This window comes from Gopherus evgoodei, chromosome 3 (genome assembly GCF_007399415.2).
Source record: "Gopherus evgoodei ecotype Sinaloan lineage chromosome 3, rGopEvg1_v1.p, whole genome shotgun sequence".
Lineage (NCBI taxonomy): Eukaryota > Metazoa > Chordata > Testudines > Testudinidae > Gopherus > Gopherus evgoodei.
Window position 1 is genome coordinate 213,952,886 of NC_044324.1, and position 17,726 is coordinate 213,970,611.

General features: G+C 37.3%; 1 protein-coding gene across 4 annotated transcripts in view; it reads right to left on the reverse strand.

Moving 5' to 3' along the window:
• Positions 1-17,726, reverse strand: part of SLX4IP (SLX4 interacting protein) — a 131,327-nt gene that overhangs the window by 103,174 nt on the left and 10,427 nt on the right. For 3 of the 4 annotated variants that reach the window (XM_030558004.1, XM_030558001.1, XM_030558002.1), the window contains one exon: positions 15,681-15,730. In XM_030558004.1, coding sequence (XP_030413864.1) covers positions 15,681-15,707 — 27 coding nt within the window. In that variant the 5' untranslated portion in view covers positions 15,708-15,730. Of the gene's footprint in view, positions 1-10,538; positions 10,566-15,680; positions 15,731-17,726 lie in introns of those variants that run through there. The other variant, XM_030558003.1, reaches the window with a different exon arrangement.

Consider the following 17,726-nt stretch of genomic DNA (forward strand, 5'->3'; position numbering starts at 1 on the left):
GTAAAATATTTGTGATACCCGTTGGGTCCAATGTCTCATCCAAGAGCCCAAAGCAATCTGTAAAAAAAACCCCAAAAAACATACACACACACAATAACCCAAAACCTTAGTTGTTTTAAACAGCAGAATGATCGTGCAAAATAATTCTTTGATCTATTATCTATTTGAAACTGCAGACAGTAATTGCTGCACCAATCCCAGCAGCAAACAAACCAGTTTCACATTTTACATATTATCAAGAGGCTACAGAATTAATGGTTGCAGCCAACAAAATGTTGACACAGTTGCACACCGCACTTTAACATGCTGATCTTTTTAAAATAGCGCACCAGAAATATTTTTCCACTTTGTAAAAAGCCAGACTGTTTACATGCTTAAGTGGCTAGAGACTTTGCTGTCTGTGTGTGGTCTTAACATTTCAGTATCATAACTGTGAATATACAGAGCATGAAACAAGCTATTACACTTACAACTAAGGCCAGACTCTGAATATTAAATGTTGAGATACAAATTCCTCAAAACGGGCATTAAACACACACACACACCCCTATCTTTTTAAATCAAAAATAATCATTCACACAAAACACCTTTTTAAATAAAATCATTCACAAAAATGTTTGTTAAGGTAGTCTAGGCTGTTAGAACATATCAGTAACCTATGTTACTTGGAAGGATTTTTTTTCTTTGAAGTTTAAAAATAAGAAAAACTAGAAAGTCCAGAACTTTTAAATTTAGATACAGTTAAAGCGGCAGCAGTGTAGCAAGCATGGAGGTGTTCTGTAACTTCCTTAACTTTGCTCCCATATTCCTACCACTCTTCCACGTAAAGTAGATACTTGTTTACAACAAGTTTTGTCTCATCGATGACAAGTATAATATCACATCTATAATAACTGAGAACTTACATTCTGTGTATAGTGTTGGTTTGGCTAGGAACCTCAATAGCTCTGGACATCTTAATCTTCATATACTTTGGTGGTTCTCCAACAAAGCTTCCCAAAAAATTAGAGCTTGATACTGTGAACATCTTTACCAATGTCCTCCCATGGTTTACACAGTCAGGTATTAAGTAGCCAAACCATATGGAAACAGAATATGTAAGAGGTTTGCAACACAGGGAGGCTGGCTTTTGTGGAGAATTACAGTTGGCATAGTTGTAAAAGGTCAAATGGCTGCCATACGCAAACAGTAAGGGAAAGATGAGGGGAGGCTGGAGAAAGCTTGTGGTGCGTATAAACTGTAAAATGTACATATTGCTGTGGCTGATTTGTTAGTGAAGTGGATTAACACAAAAGCAAATTAATACAAAAGTTCTTGACCTTTTCCATATTGATGCCACGTGACTCTCCTCCAGTTTTGCTGGGACTCCCCACCCACTAAGCAAATAAGAAGGCGAGGGGGGTCATGACCTCCTGATACCTATTTGTTCCCCGCAGGCTGAGAATCCCTAATGCACCACTGGAAGATGCCCAGATTCCACAGCAATGGGCACAGTATAAGAACCTGAACAGAATACATTGTATATGTAAGAGGTGGTATGTACATTAGTACATTTATAGCATAGTAGTATGCAGAGTGTAGTAATGGTATGTGGGTACTGTTGTTAAAATTACAGATGAGAGGTGGGCAGATACAAAATTAGCTCATGAATATGGGTGGAACAGGTTACAGATGCAGAGGTTCCTGCATATTTCCCCCCCTCTATCTCCGTATGTGTGTGTGGAAAGAGGTGTGTTTGTTTTTTAAATTTTAACAGATTGATATTTTGGCTCTCCAATGTATGTTTTTTAATTTCCCAGTTCCTTTTATTTTCTTCTTTCAGATTACTGATATATACTTAAAACTTTACTATATCATGACACTGTTTTGGCTTTCAATTGCGTTAGAGTAATTCTTCAACTGTTTTTAAAAACCTAACAAAACACAGATTCCAGGCCCATGCTTTATAAGCTCTTTATGAGCAGTCAACACTGATCTGACCACTGAGCACCAACAGGATTATCCCTTCTGTGCCATTTAAACTTTATAAAATATCATGTGACCCATAAGCATTTTAGAAAGTGAGCATATACCCAATATATACTATGTTCCCTATATTAGGAAAATAATCAAGACAGGTTTTAGAGTGATATTGCTTCTCTTCTCCTTCTTAAAGGACTACACTAGCAGAATAAACAATAAATGATCCTGGAAGTAGAAAGATCAGAGTTGCTCTCCTTCTGACCTTTCTTTGAAGAGGAAGCAAAGTGGACCTCTGAGGAAAAGGGAGAAATTGACACCAAAATTCTGTGCTACCACTGGCTGCCATCTGTCTCATTTTCACAAGGGGCATGGACTACTCACACTAAACCTTGGCAAACATTATACAAAATAATGTTTCTTGTATACTGGATCCAACAACTATAAATACTAACAAGAATCATAAATCATAAATGAAAGTCTGTTTGCACACTAAACTACGGGGGAGATTTAGTTGGATGTTAGGACAAACTTTTTTACTAGGAGGGTGGTGAAGCACTGGAATGGGTTACCTAGGGAGGTGGTGGAACCTCCTTCCTTAGAGGTTTTTAAGGTCAGGCTTAACAAAGACCTGGCTGGGATGATTTAGTTGGGGACTGGTCCTGCTTTGAGCAGGGGGTTGGACTAGATGACCTCGTGAGGTCCCTTCCAACCCTGATATTCTATGATTCTAAGGTCAATTTACCTAACCTGGGTATGATATTATTGCCAGCCAAGATCTCTCTAGTTAATCAGTGTGATACTCCAAACAGAACAGAAGAAACAATTCAGTTTGTAACAGTAGTATGACCAACACTACAGAGCAGCACAGGGTACTCAGTTTGGACAATGACTTTAGAGGTTGCTCTCAAATTAACTGGGATTTGATTCTTAGGCTCCAGGGAGCTGAATAGTCTCAGAGCATTATTTACATTAGTTTCAAGTCACTGATCTTCTATCTGAGCTCAGGCAGAATATACTATTTATAGACTGTGATCATTCTGAAGGGACAAGTGTGATCATCTATTCTGACTGCTGGCATACCACTGGCCACAGAATTAAAATAATTCCTTTTGAATCAAATCATATATTTACAAAAATCCAATCTTGTATTAAAAATTGCCAGTGATGAAGAATTACAGATATCTGACTCCATCCGTTCACACATGGCGCAGCGATACTCAAGGAACATTATTCCAGAGACCTTTCCATTGTTTGACCACTCAGTGCAGGTTTCTGTAAAAATGATAAAAACTATTCATATTTTTCATTTTACTAAAAGCAGCAAAGAATCCTGCGGCACCTTATAGACTAACAGACATTTTGGAGCATGAGCTTCGTGGGTGAATACACCCGACGAAGTGCGTATTCACCCACGAAAGCTCATGCTCCAAAACGTCTGTTAGTCTATAAGGTGCCACAGGATTCTTTGCTGTTTTTACAGATCCGGACTAACACGGTTACCCCTCTGATACTTCATTTTACTAAACTCCCAGTCTCTCCAGGTTCACTCAGAACCAGCAGTTTTCATAATTAAAGTTTTGGGCACATTGCTTCTTAAAAAACATTTACTTTTAGATTCATGTTGCAACATTTCCCTTTCCATGGACAAATTTACACAATGTAATTCTCAGTTAGTCAATAAATGGAACGAGGAACAGCATGTTTTCAGCCGGGAAAACTTCCTGCAGTTATGTAGTACAGAATTATCCATTGCTTGGAAATGAGATATTGTTCTGTTGCTATAACAACAAGATAAATAAGTAGGCTTTAAAACAATGTTTGATTAAAGAGTTTGTGTTCCTATCCTTCAACTGCAGAATTCCTGCTATTTTCATCTAGTTTACCAAAAGTCCACTCCCAAAACAAGACCCAACTTCATGGTAAACATAGTGACCAAGGTGAAACTTAATGGGATTGGAAGGAAAGCTCATTAAAACACTGTTCCAACTGTTGCACCTGTGGGAGTCTCTGCCAGTAAAATAAGGATAGAAAAAGGAACATTCACAGACAATCAACTGCCACATATCACTGTATTAGCAATATTGTATATGTGTATTTTATTATAGCTGAAGTGCTCCAACATTTGCAGCAATATTCAGGTTCAGAGAAATATCCTGAAGGTTACTGAATCTGGGGTTTTCAGAAGGAATAAGAACCCTCAGCTGTCAGCTATGCTGACTACTAATGGACATAGTCTAGAGCAGCAGCTCCCAAATGTCATTGGTTCACATACCACCTTCTTAAAAAATTATTGTGAAGTGACTGATGGAACATGAACCTCAAGCACTACCAGCGATAAACATACCACAGCTTGAAAACCTATGGTCTAGAGGCTGGGCTGAGGACAGTGCAGATATTAAGTTAAAGAAGATCTTCTATACACTATCCCACAGGCAGGTGTGTAGATTCCCAAACCTTACAATCAATTTTGGAGGTTACTGAGATACAAAATCTCAGTGTATTTTCAAAAACAAACACACACAAAAAAAGCAAAAAACAAAACACCAGCTTGATAAGGTCTTATGGACACATAGGTCTGGTACAAACTTTCTGCTAGATAGATCAGACCACAGAATCATACCTAGACTACAATACCACACCAGAATTACTCTCCCCATCTTTCCTCATCTTCAAAATCTTTTGGTTTGAGAGATAGGTGAAACGTCAAACTGAGGCCCACTCATCAGGCGACAGAAAAACAATCCATAATCCTCCATATCCTTGGCTCAGAATGCCCAGTGATTTATTTCTTGATTTAAGAATTCTCTGGAAATGCAAGTAGGTCCATTGTTATGTGTCCCCGCTGATTCATTACTTAGTTTAACAGGAAGGGTCAAAAAACATTCACCACCCCTGCAGAAGCTTTCTGCCACTTAGCTTCTCTGCCTTGATTTTGCTAGCGTTGAGATCATGGAGTGTCCTCCAAAAGTTTCTACCAAAGGTTGTTTCTACCAAAGTAGAATGTTCCTTGAAGAGTCTCTTATTCTTAATAGCACCCAGTTAATTGAGCATTGCTAGAGTGGCAGAGCTATTGTACTGCATTAAGCAAAACTGAGCTGCATTCAAATGTGGATGAAGGAACATCTAGATGTGGTGCTTGTAATTCAATGCATGTCATTCTTCCTTCTACATCAGTTTTGAACCAGTGTCTCACCATGGTGCTGGAGGTCATTTTTGAATTAATTACATTTAAAACAGAGGTCATTTGGGGCCATTAAAGAGCCCAAGGCACTTTTCTGAAGAGTAAGGTGGCAACTTAATGTTCTGGTCAAATTCCAACTTGGGCAATTATAGTACATTTTGCCTGCCTCATCATTTCTGTTTTGACTGGGTATGGTATTTTACAGTGGTACGTGAATAATGGCTGCTCCGTTCCACCATTTTGCTGGCTACATTTCAAAAGTGTGTGACGTGATCCTTCTATATCAGGGGTGGGCAAACTTTTTGGCCTGAGGGCCACATCGGGGTTCTGAAACTGTATGGAGGGCCGGTGTAGTGTATTTAATTGCTCCCCGAAGGAATGTGCTACTTATGGTGTACTACTTACAGCTGTCAGTCCTGGCATACATAAGTAGCACATTCCTACAGGGAGCAATTTAATACACTACATCTGGCGGCTCTCGTACCTGTGCTGCCCAGCAGGAGCTCATAGCACCACCGCCCAGAGCGCTGGCAGCATGGCAAGCTGAGGCTGCAGAGGAGGGGCTGGGAGTTAGCCTCCCTGCGGGGGAGCTCAGGGGCCAGACAGGACGGTCCCGCGGGCTGGATGTGGCCAGTGGGCCATAGTTTCCCCCCACCTCTGTTCTATATGTATTGTTAGAAACTATGTAAAATTTCTCCATCATTGCAAAAGGTGCTGTATATAAAAAGTAGGAACTGACTATATCTGAGTATATTTTATTTCTGAATCTTTTATTATTTTATGGCCTTTGTTGTTATATTCCCCATCACTGGAAACTTTAATATCAACATTAGATATTTTTCTAAAAGATGTGATTGAGTTCAAACAGGAATGAATTCAGAGAAATCCTCTGGCCTGTGATATAAAGGAGATCAGAGAAAATGATGACAATGGTCCCTTGTAACCTTATAATCTTATGAATAACTCAAAAGCCCTCTAGTACGTGCAAATTAGTGACAGTTTTGCTGTATTGGGGGGAAAATCATTGTTTTATAATAAACTGGGCTTTGCAGATAGCCCTTTTCTATTCTGTATCACTATTCAGTATCTGCAAGTAACACTAAATGAGGAGAGTAAATTCTATAATACCCACGGTAATCGTAAAAAAACTTGTAAAATGACATCTTTGGATTAGGGATTTGTAATCAAAGTCCTGATATAATTAATGGCCATGCTTATCTATGTCCTAGTTGTCTAAGAGAGAGATATTATCAACATATTTTTGAGGCCAGACCAAAACATTTTGTTCAGCTGCCAGAAACTGGGGACAAGTGGATGAGAGAAACCTTTCCTTTGAATTTCTGGAGTCTTTCAAGATCAACTTTTAACTTCTGTAACTTTCCAAAGCACTTGGATTTAACTCTCGGAAGAACAAAGTTAAACTTTGTGAATTGGCAACAAAAAAATCTCATATTCATTAAACACCCACTCCACACAAATCTATAAATTCACTACCCTCTCCTCAAGGTCAACCACTGCAGTGACACCTGCCTCAGCCAACCAATAAGGGCTTGATGCATGTCTGGCAGAGAGAGCTAATTTATTTAAAATTAAAAAGAAACACTTGGTGCAATAATGACCTATTTAACTGGATGATCTTATTTCTGTTACTGTAGTCCTGTGGTATGCCACACATTCGTTACCACACTTGTCTCAATTTAGACTATAACCTCTTTGAGAGACAGCCTGTCACTATGTGACTGTCCAGCAACTAGCACAATGCAAACTTTTTTTTTTTTTTACAGGAGCCTCTAGGTGCTACTAGAGTATGAATAAATAAGAGTACACCACCTGTTCACAATAAGCTTGGTTTCATTTAATGAACATTGTCTTGTTAGTATAGTAGAGTTGTGCAGATCAGTTTCTATTCTATTCTACTACTGTAGGAATGAGTTTTATCTCCTGAATATTAGGAACTGAAAAAAATAGAGAAGAGCAAGTTATGCATGGCATGCCCTGCTAACTGCCAAAGTCTAGGATTTTGGTACTGAACAGATCCTCCTACTAATGGCCTAAAATTTAGCTTTTCCTAAGTCTCCAGTTCAGCAGATATTTTACATTCAGCACTTATACTGTTTGCAATTTTTTATCTAGATAATATAAAACATAATAATCCCTAACAATGTCTATTTGGTTAGCCGTGTCCTTTATTAAATCACTGCTACATTCAAGGAACAGAGAAGGAAGACATTGCCTTGTGAAGTCTCTGAGTTTAAGTGAAGAGTATGCTGGTTTAGGCTTGAAGAACAATAATTATTTGTGTGTCATATAAACTGCTGTGTCTGATACACCAGACTCCTTGAACCTACTTACTAGATCGCTTAGGCAAACTTTGACAATTGTTGAAAACTCCCTAATTTAATCTACACAATAAGAATATTCAATTTCTATATCAAAGGACAAACAGTATATAGTTAATTTTTCAGATTCATGACCAAGCACATTGTTTATCAGAGTACTACACAATCCTTATGCTAATATATTTCCAAAAAAACCCAAGCAGATATGGAAATAGTAACTAGTTGATACAGCTGCATATACATTTATCAATCATTACAAGTAGGCACCATTAAAAATGGACAATTACCACCCAGGGTATTTCCCATTCCAAGTATAAAGAATATGGCAATAAAAGAAAATTCTGGTAGTAAATGTCTAATTGCACAATACATGTGATACAGTTGTGTAGGAGAGTGATACTTGAGACAAAAAAGGGTCTCCATGTGTGCAAAACAGTCTGAATGGTAACTGGATGCTGTACAAGAGTATCTCTAGTCTTTCCCTCAGTTCTCCCTCACAAGTGAGAACTAACTGCTCTTCAGTACACAGACTGAAACACTTAAGCAGTATTTACTGTCTGGAACCAACAATTACTTTTTAATTGGGTTAGGATACCAGCTCATATTCTGTGTGTGTTTTCTTTATTGCATAGTCCTCTGTTCTTCAATTTTCTAAATTTTATTATTATTATTGGTACCATCACTGCAATTTATTATAGAATGGAACTGAAATCAGTGTAGTTGTATGGATCTTTCCTACCACAGGTTTTAACTACAGGCTGGACAATTTTCTGGAAAGCAGAGCGATGGGAGAAATCGGAGATGACTTCTAATGTATTCAAAGTCAAAAAATATAATCTTATTCTTTCATACATTATTTATTTATTGCCTTGCTGCTGTCGGTACTTGGTAATGTCTTCTCTATATGATACAAACCTGCTAACAAATTTATCTTGTACCAGATTTTTTTCCCCTTGGTATCTGAAATGCAAATTCACTTCTAATCAGATCACCCCCGTGTTTCAAGTCACAGAATATCAAGTATCCTCTTCCTGGAACAGCAGATCAATTCATCTCTCCTCCAAAATCCTCAGTCTCTCCATTCCACAATTAGCTTGTCTATTTTACTTTGTATGAAAAACCTCTCAGTCAGCAGTTTTAGTCAGTATTACTAAACTCCTGTTGCAGATCAATTCCAGAGACTGCAGCACAGTGCTAGGAAGAGTAGCTCAAGTCTATCGTCTGAGTTTTAAGTTAAGGAACAAGAAAATAAGTGAGACTGCCTAGAACAAATAACAAAATTATCTGAAGAAAATGGATTGTGAAGAAAAGACTTTTGAAGCTCACCTGTTAGTCTGCATGTGAATTTCACTGCATTCAAATCCAATGCATTTGGCCTTCTATCTTCATATTGCTCATATATATCACTAGTATCAGTTCAGTCATCAAAATACGAGTTTTGAGATTATGTATTTGGAGCCATGCATTGATATTTTGCTTAGCTTCAAGAACTTCTACTGGAAGCATAGTAGGCCTCACAGCAAGTCAGAAGTAACTGTAGTCAAAAGAGTGACACCAAGGTAAAATGTGGGTAAATTAGATTTACAACAAGATTATAGTGGTTTGGAGTTCCTCCCCTAGAGTCTGCCTTTGGTTTCCATATGAAAGTTAGATCTTGTTTATAATTTATCTGGATGCACCATTCCTAGAGAGGGATAGGGAGCTCGAACACTGACAGACCTTGAACTTATAATAACAATAAAAAACTCAAAAATAACTAAGGCTAACAAGCCAAACTGAATAAGGCTGGTGACAGAACAATTTTATAAGTCCTTCGAGTTAGGCTGTATTCTATTGCCAATATACTCTTACAGGCCCTGATCCCAAATTCATTGATTACAATGGGGTTTGGGTCAGGTCCACAGAAAGAGCCATTATGTTTCGTTATCATCACTCAGCTCAAAAGTATCACTTAATCTGAAAATGCTCCAAATGTGATTTCTTCAAGTTTCAGATTTTTAGTTCCTTAAACTATTTTTAAAACTTTAACTGGAATTTATAGTTTTTGCCAACCACACTGTTGTGGCTTGATTGAGCAGCTGTCAACTGTTAGAGAATAAGTGCACCATCATCCCGGATAGAATAAGAGCAACTGCAGAAAGTGAAACATTTATTTGGACACTAAAGTTTCTGAAGCCATGGCAATGCATCTGTTTTCATCAGCTGACCATTAGTCATCATTTTATCAGCAGGTTAGAAGGGTTTTCACAATAGTCAAAAATCCTCAAACATCATGGATTACAATGAATGCAGAAAATTACACAATGTGCCTTTCTCTGCTCTACTGTTATTTAAGGAAACGTTAGCATGCTGAGTCAAAAGAATATGTGCAGAGTCACAGCTGACTGGTAAATATTGTGGTACGCATGAGACACTCATTTTCTATTGGAGAACTGAAATTGAAATTTGTCCGCACAGCTTAAAAGAATAGAACAATTTTAAGGAAATTGTGGACTATTGAATGTTGTCTTTTAGTTTATCCTGCATACACTTTTCTGTCATATCTCTTCCTCTTTTCACTCTCCTTCTACCAGAATGTCCCAACACACTGAACACTCAGACAACAGGGATAATATTGAATCTTCACCCACCAGAATCAATTTACATAGCACACGATGGGAGAAGAAAACATAATGCAGAATCCTCACTTTCTAGGTATAGCAAATACATTTAATGTATTTATTTAAATTACCGAGAACAGAAGGCTAAACGAGTTGTACCAGCAGCCTTTTACTCCGTACCACATCAAGTGACCGCCAGGAAAGTTCTCTCATATTATCGACATGTACCCCGGCTTCTTCCTACCTCTTTCCCTCAACGTTTCCCTGTTATCACACTCTTAATCTCATTACTCTCCATCAGTCCTCCCTCCTTTCCCCAGACCTGATCCATAACCTTTTCAGGTTTGAGGAGATCTTCTCAGAGATTTCAGAGGGGTTGGGATCAGGCTATCCACTCACTCCTTTCCTAATGAATGTTCTTCTTCTTTTCTTTTCCCCACTCGCTTATTTACTCACCTTTTTTGCCATTCCATATCCTGCTACTCCTTCCCCCATAAATATGAAAGAGAAATTGCACAGTAAGAAAAAAATAAAAATAGAAGTAGTTAATAAATGTGCCCGTCACCCCTGATCACTTTGTTTTTATGTTGTTTCCCTTTCTCCAACCTTTCACACTGTTTAAAATCTAAAAAGCCAGGTGACAGATGAAGGAAAAAACACATTTTCCTATATGTTTATATAATGTCTAGCAAAATGGGGCTTCAATCCTAATTGGAGTACAGTTGTGATACTAATTAGCATTATTATTATTAGAACACCACCACCCACAGCTGTATATTGTAGTTATTTTGTACAATGCAGTTGAAAGAGACACAGTTCAAATACTGTTTACTTTAGGTACTTACAAAACCCTTATGAAAAGAACTCCATCCCTGAGAACCCAGCATTTTGAGTGGGTAGTATAGCCCTTAAAGTAAGTGGGTCAAAAAACATACTAAATTATTGGGCCTCCTACTATATAAGGAAAATTCATTCAGCAGTCCCTAAAAACAATTCATAGAACTCTGGCATCTTACTTTTAAGATTAAATAGAATTCTTACATACTGTTTTTTAATATTATAAAATAGTTTAATTATATTGAAAATGTTTTGCCAGAGTATCCCTACTAAAATAACCCATTTGATTTCACATATAAAATAGCCTTAAAAGTCATACTAAAAAGAAGCAGAAAAATACTTTCACTATAATTATTTAAGGTAAGCCATCCCTCTAGAGATCTGGTTTGCCAAGCTAAGTGATATGCACAATATATAATGTAGGAAAAACATTCAGCTGCAAGAACCAGATACAAAACCGTTGATCTGTCATGACAGATTTTTATGAAAATCTCTTTTGTTTACTCTATAAAAGCAGTATCTTGGAAAACAGCAATCTTTTACATAAAGTATTCTTTATCCTTGCTCTCCCCACACCTTACAAACAGTACATTCATATACATATGGATTTAATTACTCCCTAGTAAAATGCACAGTCCATCCCCCATGGTCCTAAGGCAAAGGCCTAGCCACTATAATATCAACAACAGATTAAACATCTAACTATACTTTATATTTTAAACCAAACTATTTACTGGAAAAGATAGGTCAAGCCTTGTTTTCAGCTACAAGGATAGTCTAATAAAAATACTGAGCGGCTACCTCAGGTCAGTGAAACTTACAAAATCATTAACCTCGGTAGCTATCCAAGTAAGCAAGACAGACAATCAGCTTTAAGAATGAGCCACAGGATCATCACTTGATATATAAGTTATTGCCAATATCCTGGAAAAGGTCTATGGCAGCTAAGCAATCAGAGAGCAACAAAATGAGGGGGGACACTCAAAAATGAAATATTACTGTTAGAAAACCATTAATAAAATTAAGTTACCCTGCACAAATATTACAGATGAAACCACAATGAATCCACACCAAAATAAAGTGTCCAATTCTGTATTCTCAGGCCCAAGCAAATGTCAATGGCAACTTGCACATATCTGGGAACAGAATTTTGTTCTAAAATCACATGCTATTGTTATTACGGCATAGGTTGATGCTAGTATACAATCTGACAAAAGGAACATTTCTCTCAGTATAGCTACTCAATCCCTTTCCACCCTGATAAAAAGATAAAATCTTTTTAGTATACTTCCTTCCCTTTATGAATGATATGCTTTAAGAAGTGTAAAAATGTTCAACAGGAAAACTTTTAACAATGTTTGATGGTTATATTTAAACTAAAGGATACCAAAGGTTCTCTCTGCATTTATTAAGCAATGGCTGTGTGTTTGGTCCTGTACAAAACAGAGGTAAGACGTTCCCTGCCTCAAGGAGTTTGCAACCTATAGACCTTAGCCCTCAACAGCTCTCAGTGACAACAATGAGAAATGCAGGGAGCTGACCACTTATGAAAATCTGGCCCAAAATGTCCTGGCTGACCAGAGGAACATTTTAACAGCAATTATTCTAATCTCAGATATGTGACAGTAAAGGTCTACAAATCTGAGTTAGAACAGAGCCCTACATGTGTAAATGCAAAGAAGTCCAAAGTGAAAGAAACCATCTTGGAAAAGAGATTTATTATTTTATAATATTTTCACTACAGCTTAAGAGTTACCAACTCAGATGTACTCTTTTTGAAAGGTATGACAGATCAACATATTATAAATAGTATAGGAGGTTGATTTATATTATGGCTACATGGCTTACCATATTTAGTTGAGTAGTTTGGCACGGGTGGATGCAAATTACATAATTTCAGGAGAATTCTCCTTTTTAACCTTTCATCAATTTTAAACAAAAGCCCAGTAGTATTTTTTCTCAAGTCTATATACAGTTCATGATTTTGCTTTAAGCCTGCCCAACTAAGGTTAAGATTTGCTTACTTATAATAGCACTAAAATATTTTAGGAGCATAGACACACAGAGACATTATCCTAATTAAGTTCATATGCCGCATTTTTCCGTTTTTTTGATTCTACCATATAGCACACCATGAAGCAATGAGATATAAGTATTGCTTAAAACTGAAAATACCTGCTCAAATTACTTTTCATTAAATGTTAGCTGTCACATATCACAATATACTATGGTTTCCAGCCAATTGACAATTGAAATATGTGCATTTAGGAGTTAACTGTAGTTTTTGTAATAAAAGTATAAAAGCGATTTTACTGCATCAATTAACTTCATTTCATTTGCTTTTAAGAATCTCCCACAAAAAGCCTTATGATCTTCTTTCAAATGTGGACCAACTACTCCCTCTGCTGAAAATAATCTACCATTACACAGCAGAAAGATGTAAAAAGATCCTATGAGAGCCCTCTGGTAGAATACATGTATGTTCATGTAAAGCAAAACTATGAAATATATTGTAGGCATCTTCTCTTTTTAAATTACATTTGAAACTATTAAGACAAAAATGAAAGATGGATAACACGCTGTATATTCCAGATTCTGACCCCCGCAGTATCTATAATGCTGAGGTGTTTCCCTTCTATTTTCACATATTACTCATGGGAAGACAAGCCAAAATATGTATATTTCAATTTGATACAATATTTATTGCAATAGTGGCACAATACTTCTATTATTTATTACTTTAAATTGTATTACAAGCCTCAACAGAGTAAAAACATGCTATCTTATATTGCCACTCTGTGTAGTGGAGCAGAAGCAATTTCTGGTCCGTAATGAAGAGCCTTTTGAAGGAAAATCTTCCCCAGAAAGTAAAATATAAAGGAGAAAGGGAGTAATCATATTTATATTCATTGGAGAAAATATCTTTTGGGAAGCAAAAACCCATAGATGGAAATCTATGTGTAGTAAATAAATAAGTCTGAGAAAGGGATCTTACAGGTTTCAATTAAATAGAAAATTGCTTCTACAGCTATCCACTTGGAAAAACTTCGTGGACACAAAAAATATGAAACTAATTTATATTCCTATTCAGCATTCTGTATATGCCAGAAATTTGCCTTTGCTTCTCCAACATTAAAAAAAGAAATATAAGTGTCCCAAATCTATAGCACTCTGTGGCTGATGTGACAGTAGCATACACTACTGGTACCTGACTCATCCGGTAGCAATATGAAACACCTGTATGAGAAACCATTGGTTTGCTCAGCTGAGTTCTCATGATGTCATTGACACAGTGTGATTGCCAAAGTGAATGGCTGGATAGAGTTGCAGTGTCTGTGCTAGACAGGCAATCCACACCACATTGCTGATTAGTGACCAAAGATCTCAGGACTCTATCCAGCAAAAACAATCCAACTCAACCAGCCAATTATCTCAGCAATGGCACTAGTGTTGATGAAGCCAGGACTCAGCCGATCCAATAACTGGATTCCCATAGGGCTTCTGTTGCTCCTTTTCTACCGGTAGAATACCAGTGATGTATACTCAGGATATCAGCCATAGAATGCTATAAATGTGAAACATTAATCCTATCTTCCATTGTAATGATGGGGAAGCAGACGCAAATTTCTGGCATATATAGTTGTCCTTGACCAAGACATGGGACTGTATATATAGTCAAGTTAGAGATGATATGAGGAGGAAAATGCTAAAAAGCTCATTGCATGACTTATGATTCTCTTTCCCTTGTGGAAAAACACGGCTTTGACTACATACCAGGGAAGACTAACTGGCTGGTCTCTTTGTTAAACAGGTTAGCTTCCCATGAAACCAGGATATGGCAGTTTAGATGACTGCTATATCTGGATGATCATGAATATTTTCTAACAACCCGCCAAAAAGTAAAGCTACCTATCCACAAAGGAAAAACATAAGCTCCCCTATGAAGAAAAATCTTGGAGAAGACCCCACCAAAGAACAACATGCTGTTCTAATCACATGGAATTATATGCAAAGTCTAAAATACCATTTGCATTTCTCCATTTAGGATAACAGAGAAAGAGGTCTTGAAGTAGAAGCAGATAATAAGATTGAGTGATTTTTTTACATACCCACTGCTTTGAGCTGAAATAGTTTGCAGGTGGGCAGAACTATACAATGCTGTGTACACAATACCGCAATAAAGACAGCACTAATCTTTAAACATTCAAAAAATATATAATGAAATCATATATAAACAAACTATATACATAAATCACAAAAGCATACATATATGCTCTTGTGATTTATTTTACACTTAATATTTTACAGTGTGGTAATAAAAACAATTAACACCTAAAAAGAGCTGCAGAACAGGAAAGAGGAAAAAAATAGGAATTGTGAAAAAAAAGTCAAGAAGTGGTGACTGACCACAAGGAAAGTTTAACAATATGATTACCTGCAAAAAAACAACAGAAGTCTTAGAACTATAACATGAGTAGCTTTAAATTACACAAGCATAGTTTTTTAAATTTCTTTTGAAAAAACAAAACCTCCAATAAAGATACTCTGCCAAGGTCCAGTGGTGTACATGTATACCAATTGCATTTCTATTGTCATGAATATAGTCTCCATTTTATAAGTGAGAAATGCCAAGGGTCAAAATGTGCTATGCTGACCTGATACTTTATCATTAACTTAAATATAGATATACACAGATTAGCCATATAGTAAAGATTACTGTGGTAATATTGGTTATTATGAAAGATTTGAAGTTCTGCTTACCTTAATAACAAACTTGTTGGATGCCATGATTATCAGTTCAAACAGAGCCCCTAAAATATCAAAAAGAAGTTACAAATAAAGATCTGCCCTAGAAAAAAGAATACCAGATCTTTATACCAAGTGGCAAACAATTTTAGCTCCACTATTTGTTTATTCCACGCTCATGTTGCTTTACATATTGTTGACTCTGCTCCCACTGAAACTCTTACTCCACTTTGAGAAGATCAATCTAGCTACCTACCTACCTTTGGTACTTTTATGGCCTCTGCTACCATAATATCTCACAATGTTTAATGTATTTATCATTACAACAGCTCTGTGAGGTAGGGCAATAATGTCCATCCTGATGTTACAAATGGGAGAGAGAGGCATAGACAGACCAGTCTACAGTCACACAGGAAATCCTTGTGAAACAGGACATGGAAACCAGGTCTCCCAAATCTTGGGCAAGTGCCACCACCACTGAACCATCTCCAGACCCACCCAACCTTCCCCCTGCTTCTTTTCTATACCAGCAATTCTTATACCTTTAGTACTCGCACCCTAAAAATTACATCCATCACCACCACCTGTCCTATGAAAATCAAAATATCAACTTTTCTCTCTACAGAAGACCCTGATGAAGCAGTTTAGGAGATCTTTGGTGATTCATGATTCTCACTCCCTGAGTTCTCTAGTGACAATCCTAGAAACATAGCCCTATCCAAGGACACATCCTACAGGAGAAATTCCTTTGCACAGCTCTAAGAGAAGGGGAGGGTGAAGAAGAGGAAAGAAAAAATGGGAAGACCATCCTTTGAACTAGTTTTCTTCAAAAAGGGAAATATAAACTAAAGAAGAGAGAGGATATCACTTGCTCTGAGTTGTCTCCTCAACCTTGTACGATGGTTCAGGTGGTGGTTATGGATACCTTCTTCCTCTCTCCCCTCAAAGCCTTTCATTACAGAGGAGTTTGTGGCCCAATAAATCCCTTTCTCCTCTACGTGGATGACAACTCCATTCCTGTCAGCCAGAAGAACCTATGATGGCTTGTATATCTCCTATTGTGCTCCAAGTGAAAGGAGACTCTTGTAGTTATGACACATCCCATTGCAGTGATGCCCTAACTGGGTCCCTTCAGAACTACACCATGGTATGGGATTCTAGTTTTGTACCTGCACGTGAGTCAATCGGGTGCATATGAGGTTAGTTAGGATCAGAAATTTAAATTGGCATAAAGTTCTTTTCAGGAAAGAACGGACCAGAAGCCAGGACTGGAAGCTCTAGTGGACAAAAAAGCTGCCTTGTTTATATTGTTTTGTTTAGATTTTAGACTATTAAAATGGATTTAGGGAATGTGGTCAAAGATATTGCCGATGAGCATTATTTTGACTGCTCTACAGGAAAAATTGTAAATGAACCTGAAAACCTAAAATGGGTTCTGCTGCTTAATTTGGGAGCCCTGCTGAGGTTCTGTCCAGCTGCATGGACTCTGGCCCTGCTCACAGATCATTATGAATTTGGATTATGTCCTCTATCCAATTATATACTAGCTGAGAGACAGTAAGCAGTTTATTGTTGTACGCAGTGTTGTTGTAGCTGTGTCGGTCAGAGAGTATTAGAGAGACAAGGTGTATTTAACTGTGATACTCTGAGTATGTTTGCAGACCTGAAGAAGAATTCTGTATAAACTGGAAAATTTGTCTCTCTCACTAACAGAAATTGGTCCAATAAAAGATCTTACCTCACCCACCTTGTCTCTCTATTTATCAGTTTAGGAAGAATTCATCCCTGTATTAGAAGATGAATACATTTTCCCTTTAACTTATTTGAACTCTTTGATACTATGGTCTGACAGCAGGTCACATAAATTTTACAGTCTCTTTAGCTAGTGTCCTGGGCAAAGGTGTGCTGAAAGACTCAGTCCTCTGAAAAGAAAATGGGTGACTGCTCACTTTCAGAAGCCATTCACACCCAGAAGACATTTCTATCATAGACTTATAGCTAAAATTTTGCCCCTCAACAATGACATAACAGAATACCTAACATTTCATTCGCTCTTATGCA